Source organism: Leptopilina heterotoma, unplaced genomic scaffold, assembly GCF_015476425.1.
Source record: "Leptopilina heterotoma isolate Lh14 unplaced genomic scaffold, ASM1547642v1 Lhet_237, whole genome shotgun sequence".
Taxonomy (NCBI): domain Eukaryota; kingdom Metazoa; phylum Arthropoda; class Insecta; order Hymenoptera; family Figitidae; genus Leptopilina; species Leptopilina heterotoma.
Window position 1 is genome coordinate 280422 of NW_025110953.1, and position 8486 is coordinate 288907.

The following is an 8486-nucleotide window of genomic DNA, read 5'->3' on the forward strand; positions in this document are numbered from 1 at the left end:
AATTAATTGCAATTAATTAAATTATATGTTCTACGCGTGTTTTTACTTATTTTTTTCTACTTACTTTCACTATTTAAATAATTTATCAGGTAATTAACGATTACATCAATATGTTAATTTCATTTTCGTGTTTTTAAATATTTTCGCACTGACAAATTAATTGCATAATAAATTATTTAATTAGATAAACGAGTCAATTGTAATAATTATAATTAATAAATTAATTATTAAATTAATTATGCTCCAAAAGTTTTCAATGTTCAAATGTACGATAAAATTTAATTAAACATATTCTCATAAATTACTGATTGGAATAAAAATAATAAACTTAAATTTTACTTTATTAGAAATTACGTAATTAATTTTTTTAATAGTGTCGCAGAGTTTTAATAATAAAAATTTTATTTGAAAAAGAAATTAATCAATTTTATTCGATTGTACATTCAGAACTTTAGAATTATTATTAATTGTAATAATTATTACAATATTTACAAATTATAAAAATTGTAAATGATAAATATTATAACGATTATAAGAATTGTCGTTAAATGAAGAATTTTAATTTTTTTGAAATAATTTTATTTATTTATTAATTATTATTATTGTAATTCCTGTTATTGCCAATTATTATGAATAATAAGCGAATTTGAAATTTAATCGAAAAAAATTTAATTTTCAGGACATTTATTATTAACATTTTTCAAAATAAAAAAATAGAATATTTTCATTTTGTTTAAATAAATAAATTTTCTTAATTAATCCAATGAAACGTGAAAGAGATACAAATATTGTGGAAAATTTAATTGAACATCTTGAAGAAATTTTACAAAAGGCTAAAGTACTTTTTTCATACTTTTTATACTTTTTATACTTATTCCAATTTATTTTATGTCAATTAATTTATTATTACATTTAATTATATTCAGAATTTATTATTTAATTCATAGAATTATTTTGAAATAAAATTATTATTTGTAATTAATTAAAAATAATCTCAAAATGTTAATTGTTATTAAGATAACGATTAAATTCTAGTAATATTTATTTATTATTTTTTATTCGAATTTATTATTAAATTCGTATAACTTTTTGCAAATTAAATTATTGTCTCTGATAAATTAAAATTTATAAAAAAAATTAATATTGTTATTAAAATAAAAATTGATTTTTGTTACTGTTTATTTCTTATTGAAATTTATTTGTCAATTCATAAAATTATTAGCAAATTAAATTATTGATCGTGGTCAATTAAAATTAATCACAAAAAAATTAGTAATTGTTATTAAAATAACGATTAATTTTTGGTATTATTTATTTTTTATTGGAATTTATTATTGAATTCGATAAATTATTTGTATATTAAATTATTCTTCGTAATTAATTAAAGTTAATAATAAAAATTATTAATATTTTTTTAAATAAAGAATTATTTTTAAGTATTATTTATTGGAATTTACTATTAAATTCGAAAAATTAATTGCAAATTAAATTTTATTTCGTGATTAATAATAAAGATTAATTTTTGATATTATTTATTTTTAACTGTTTATTTAATGTAAATTCTGATCTAAAATATTTTCAGGTAAACGAACTGCGTCATTTTATCGAACCATTAGAGACGACAATTGTGAGAGTGAAGAATTTGAAGGAAACAATAAAAGTGAAATGTGACTCAACTGATGATTTTCAAGTACAATTACATTTTTTAATACATAATGATAATTAAAAAATTCCAAACATTATTATTTTTATGCATAAAATAAAAATATAATAAAAATAAAATAAAAGTAAAATTAAATTGAATTTAAAAATTAAAAAAATTGAATTAAATTGAATAAAATTTAATTACACTTTTTTTCTCCCAAATAAATTTTTTTTTTCAAATTAAAGATGGCCTGCTCCTGTAATGATTGGGGCAACGATATATTAACGCCAAGCGGAAAATGGATTTGTGAATGCGGTGAAAATTGTTCATGTTCAAAAACATGGACTAGTTGCGTTAATATTCCATCGGAAAAAATACCACCACAAGAATTATTATTGGAGAAAAAGGGAGAAAAATTGAGTGAAAAAAATGAAGAAATTAATTTAGAACCAAACAAAACTGTCTCAATTTTGTATAATCGAGCAGATAAAAAAGAAGAATGTGTAACAAATTTTGAAATTAACACAGCTCATAATGTAAATTATCCTTCGAAGTCAATCGACAGTGATGATAATAATAATAATAATTTCAAATTGAAAGAGTCGACAAAATTAAAATGTGAAAATTGTAAATGTTCAACTGACGATAAAGGAAAATTGATGAAAACTGAAGAATGTGCCAAGTCATCCAAGCAGGAGAGAAGAAAAAAGGATATTCAAAAATCTCCCAAGGAAGAAAAATTTATCAATGTTGCTGAAACATCAACTCGAAAGATTCTAGTATTTTTTTAATATTTAATTTAGTATAATGACAATTAATTTAACATAAAAGTTAAAAATATAAAATATATTTAAAATTTTAAATATATTTTAAATATAAAAAGTTAAAAAATGTTCAAAAAGTTTCGAACGTTCAAATTAACAAAAATATTTTTTTCCTTTTAAATTTTATTTTTTCGTAAAAAAATTTTTTCCATTAAAAGTATAAAATTCTTAACTACAAAGAAAATATTTAATAAATATTTAGTTCCTAAAGTTTCTTACGTTCAAATAAAAAAAAAAAATTTTTTTACTTCTTTTAAATTGTATTTTTTCACAATTTTTTTTTATTAAAGAGATTAAATTCTTAACTATAAGAAAAAATTTAATTTTAATTATTTGTCCTTTTTATATAGTAATTTTGAAAAATATTTAAATAGACAAAAATTTCGTTCATTTAAACGTTCAAAAACTTTAAGATGATAACAAAAATTATAATTATTATTATTACTCTTGCTATTAATTGTTATTATTTTTTTACTGTTATTAATTATTTACTTATTTATTTATCTACTTATTTATTTATTAAGTATCAACGGGCTTTCAAATTAGAAAAGGACCCTTTCAATTTATTTTTCATTAAAGAAAAAAATTATTAACAAATTTAAAAATTAAAACTGAATTATTCAGGAGCCTTGGAAATCAAGAGAAGACGAGATGTGTAGGGAAGAAGCAATGAAAGGTGAGATATTAACATAAATTATACAGATGATTCTCGCAACTATTTACTTTTAACTCATTCATAAATAAATAACGATCCATTGTTTCAAAAGCACAAAAATTTCAAAAAATTTCAAAACATTCCTGTAACAATCGCTTTTTAAATCCAATTTCTACAAAATTATTTTTTAATATTAATTAATTAATTTTTTAATATTATCATTTTTACAAATGAAAATTATTTTTTGTTTTCAACTGGCATAATTTTTTTTCTCTTCGTTTAAATTGAAATAAATAAGTAAAATAAAAACAAAAATAAAAATTAATAAAAAAAATAATAAAATAAAAAACTAAAATAAAAATAAATACTTTTTAGAAACGTTTCAGCAACAAATAAATTGTGACAAACCGGAAAAACCATTAAAATGTTCCGAAATGGCACCAAAAAATTTATTCAAAAACAGAGAAGAGATTTGTGAAGGGAATAAGAAACAACAAGTGGAAAAATCAACAATAACTGTAAAATTAGAGGAGAAAATTAGTAAAACTGGAAAATTATGCCAATGTTCAGCGCCAATGAAAATAGTACCTACAGAAAAAGATGTTTCATTTGGTAAAAGAATACCGAAAACTATAAAAAAATCCAAAGAGAAAATTATTGAGGGAAATTTTTGTAAAGAAGAAAAAATTACAACTGCTTGTAATGAGTGCTCGTTGCCTTCAAAGGAAATAACGAATTCAGAAAAAATTGATTGTCAGTGTTCTCCAGATTGGATGAAAAAATTAAAACAAAATTGTACAACACAAGGAAAAAATAGTTGTTGTTCTGAATATCAAGAAGGAATAATAATTGACAGTGAGATTTACATTTTTATTACTTTTAATAATTTTTGTTTCGTTAAAATATGTTTGTTAATTTTTTAGAAAATTTTATATTTATTTAATATTTTTTTAGTTGAAAAGCTATTAATAAGTAAAAAAATATTAATAATTCGTTTTTAATCTTAATTTAAATAATAAAATAAAATAAATAAAATTTTTAAATAATTAAAGTTTCAAAATTTTTTAAATTGACTGATTAATTGTTGTTTTCTATTATTTATTATTTTCCAAAATTTCTTTTAAATTGTTCAAAACAATTCAATTATTTTTTTTCAAACATTTATCGCAAGCATTCAATTATTTTCATAAATAATTCAATTATTATCGAGAAAGGATTCAATTATTTTTAAAAATTAATAAAAATTCTTCCAAGAAATTCATTTATTTTCAAAAATAATTTAACAAAATCTTTCGAAAAAATTTAATTACTTTCATGAATAATAAAATTCTGCTCAGGAATTCAATTACTTTCAAACATTTTAATAAAAATCTATCAAGAAACTAATTATTTTTATGAATAATTAAATTTAGCTTTGAAATCAAATTATTTTCAAAAAATTTAATAAAATCCTTTGCAATGATTTAATTATTTTAATTAATAATAAAATTCTGTTCACGAATTCAATTATTTCCAATAAATTTGATAAAGTCCATCCCAATAATTCAATTATTTTAATTAATAATAAAATTCTTCTTAGGAAATCAAATGTTTTCAAGCAGTTTAACAAAAATCTCCGCAAAAATTCAATTATTTTTAAACGTTATAATTAAATGCTTCACAAGAATTCAACTATTTTCATAAATAATAAAATTCTTCAACAGAATTCAATTACATTCCAAAATTTTAGTAAAATTCTTCGTAAGAATTCAAGTATTGTTATAAATAATACAATTTTGCTCAGGAATTCAATTATTTTTTTAAAATTTAAATAAAATCCTTTGCAACTATTGAATTATTTTTATAAATTAATAAAATTCTGCGCAGGAATTAAATTATTTTTATAAATAATAAAAATCTGCCGACAAATTCAACTACTTTTAAAAATTTGGAAAATATCCTTCACAAGAATTCAATTATTTTCAAAAATTTTGAAAAAGTCGTTCACAAGAATTCAATTATTTTCGTAAATAAATAAAATTCTTCACAGAAATTCAATTATTTTGCAATACAGTTTTAATAAAGATTTCTCGAAAGAATTCAATTATTTTGAAAAATTTGAATGAATTTCTTCGAAAAAATTCAATATTGTCAAGGTATTGAGATTCCTAAAATTTTAAACGTTCAGATTATTCGAGATTTATTTACTTTTTCTTCTAATATAATTTTTATTAAAATAATTTTGCGTCACTTTAAATAAAAATTAATTATAAAGTTTGTAAATATAAAAATTTAAGATTATTATTTTTATTGCAATCAGTAATTTATGAAAATTTTGTTAATAACAAATATTTCGTTCATTTAAACGAATAAAACTTATTGTAGAGCATAATTATTAATAAAAAAAAATAATCTAGAAGAAAATTAAAAAATTCAATGATAAAAAAAGATAAAATTTAATTTAAAATAATTTGTAATAATTTTAAACATTGAAAAGTTATATTATATAATATAATTTCTGAATGTTTCTTTAGAAATCACATTTCTTGAACTTCTTCTATAAAAAAAAGTAAATTTGAAGAAATAATAATTTTATCTTTTGTCATAAGGTCGCGATGGAAATGTGAAGAGATCAGATAGAGAAATAAATGTAAATCGAAATGCATCATTGGAAGAAGCGCACTGTTCGAGTAATTTATTCAGTCCTGCGACAAGTGCAGAAAAGGTAAGTTTCTATTTAAATGTAATATAGATAAACGCTCTGTGATATCATTCTCAAATTATATATTTTACTAGTAATTGCAATTAAATTGCTTACTATTGAAAATATTTCTAAACAATGGTTTTCCTCGGATGCACGCACGCAACGTTTTAAACTAAGTACACCTTCTCTATTATAATAATAAGATTCCACATTTTTTTCAGCGATTCTAAATAAATAAATATTAATAAATTTCCATTATTTTTTTTAAATTTCACATTTTTTTCCTATCAATTCTAAATAAATTAAAATAAATTTCCATTTTTTTTTATATTCCACATTGTTTTCTCTATCAATTCTGAATAAAAAAATAAATATAAATAAAAAATATAAATAAAAATAAATATTAACAAATTCTTAAATTTTTATTGAAGTACTAACAAATATTACGTCGGTGAAGTTTACAATGTTTGTAATAATATTAAACCTATTTATAAAAAAAATTATTTTTCAGTTTAAATTTTTGTATATTTTTGTATTAAAAAATGTTGTGCTTAATTTTTTAATTAATAATTTAGAAAAAAAAAATTTGTATATAAATCATTTTACTGTTTTCGGTATGAAAAATATTTTTTCTCTTTTAATCGTTGATTATAAATATGTTACCAATTTTACCAATGTTAAATATTAAAAAACTATAATTTAAAAAATTCTAAATGTTATTAAATTTATAAATTAGAAAATTTTACGTATTACTAATTGTACAAATTAGAGAATATTCTACATTTTAGTAAATTTATAAATTTAAAATCCTAAATATTTTTAATAAATTAAAAATTTGAACATATTAATTAACAACATAATTAATTCAACATAGGTATTAACATATGTTGAATTTATTTAATTACAAAAACATTTCGAATTTAATTCAAAATGGAAAAAAGAAAGATATTTGTGAATGAATGTCTTTTCCATTGTCTTTGTAAAATCATTTGCTATATAAGTGTAGGCAATATATCTTATGCAATGCGCCAATAAAATACTATTTTATAGCTCTGCTCCTGCGGTTGTGGATATTTTATTGAAGGCGTTCCTGATATAAGTACAATTTCTTGCAACAATACATCAAAAAGTCCCCGTCAAAAAATGTCCACTTCAAAAAATAAAACTCTCAAATTGTAAGTTATTTTACAGTAAAAATATAATAAATAATTTGCATTTAAGAGGAACTTAAATTCTAAAATTGTTCGAAAGGTAATTAAATAAAAAAAAAATGTTTTAGGCAAGAAAATGACTGTGCCTGTGGAGGAAAATGTGAATAGTGAACTAGTTTGTTTCAAGTAATGAAATAAAACAAACAAATTATAATTTTTCGAAAAAATTATTGTGAATATGTCCATGTAAATTTTAATAAACGAAAAAATAATAAACGAATTTTTTAAATTATTACCCACAGTTCTACTATTTTTGGAAATTTTCTGTCCATATCATTTCCTATTATAGAGTTTTATAAATATTTTTAAACAAAGAGGAAATCATATTTTTATGTTAAAAATATTTATCAAAAAAATAATTCAATTCTATATTAAAATTCTTGTTTAAATCAATTATTTTTAATCATTTTTGAAATTGTTCTCTGAGAATTCAAAGAAAAAAAGAAAGATCACCTAAAATAATTTTAAAATACAAATCAAATTACAAATCAAATTTATGAAATTTCAGACTATTTTCGTATTATTTTTTAATTAAAATATATTCGAAAATTCAATTTATTGATTTCAAGAAAGTTTAAATAAAAATTTTTCAAAAACTTCAGAATTTTTATTTAAAATTATTTAAAATTCTAATTTTCTGAAATTTCAATTTAAAACTTTTTGAAATTAAATTATTTATATTAAAAAAATTATTTATAAAAATGCTTTCAATAATTATGAAATTAGAAATTAAAATATTGGAATTAAATTATTTTAATAAATTCAATTTCATATTCTGTAGAGTTCAATTATATTGTCAAAAAGAGACAAAAATTCCAATAAATTATTCATTAAAATGTTTTAATTTAATTATTTTTAAAATTTAATTCTTTTTAATAGAAATTTAGAAGTATTAGAATTTAAATTTTAGAATATTTAAATTAGAAATTTAGAAATTTAGTATACTTAATATTTTTTTAAATTCAAGTATTTTTAAAAATTCTTTAAATATTTATCTCTTAAAACTAAAAGTTGTTCAATATAGTTTGAAGTTAGTTGTTGTTTGCTTTTTTGTTTCTAAACTTTTTTATAATTCTTCTTTTCAAATATTTTCAATTTTAAAATTAATGTATTGAAAATCATCGAATTATTGCAAAGAATTTTATCAAAAAATTTGATAATAATAAAATTCCTTCAAAAAATTTTATTATTTAGGAAAATAACTGATTTCTCGGGAAGAATTTTATTAAAATTTTAAAAAATCCTAATCAAATTCTTTTGAAGAATTTCTTTAAATTTTTTTTAAACTAATTGAGTTTCTTTAATAATTTTAATTGAAAATTTTGAAAGCAATTGGATTTTATGAAGAAGAATTTTATTAAAATTGTATTGAAAATAATTGAATTCTTGCGAAGAATTTTACTATTTATAAAAATAATTGAATTGTTGAGTAAGTATCATTCATACACATAATTTTTTTTTTAATCAA

General features: G+C 18.7%; 1 protein-coding gene across 1 annotated transcript; it reads left to right on the forward strand.

Annotated features, from left to right (window-relative positions):
- Positions 1 to 763: 763 nt before the first annotated feature.
- LOC122502763 lies at positions 764 to 7250 on the forward strand. Its single transcript, XM_043612963.1, has 8 exons — positions 764 to 838; positions 1583 to 1690; positions 1891 to 2424; positions 3094 to 3145; positions 3500 to 3979; positions 5713 to 5828; positions 6858 to 6982; positions 7087 to 7250. The coding sequence occupies exons 1-8, from the start codon at positions 764 to 766 to the stop codon at positions 7124 to 7126; spliced, it is 1530 nt and encodes a 509-aa protein (XP_043468898.1). The 3' UTR covers positions 7127 to 7250.
- Positions 7251 to 8486: the final 1236 nt, after the last annotated feature.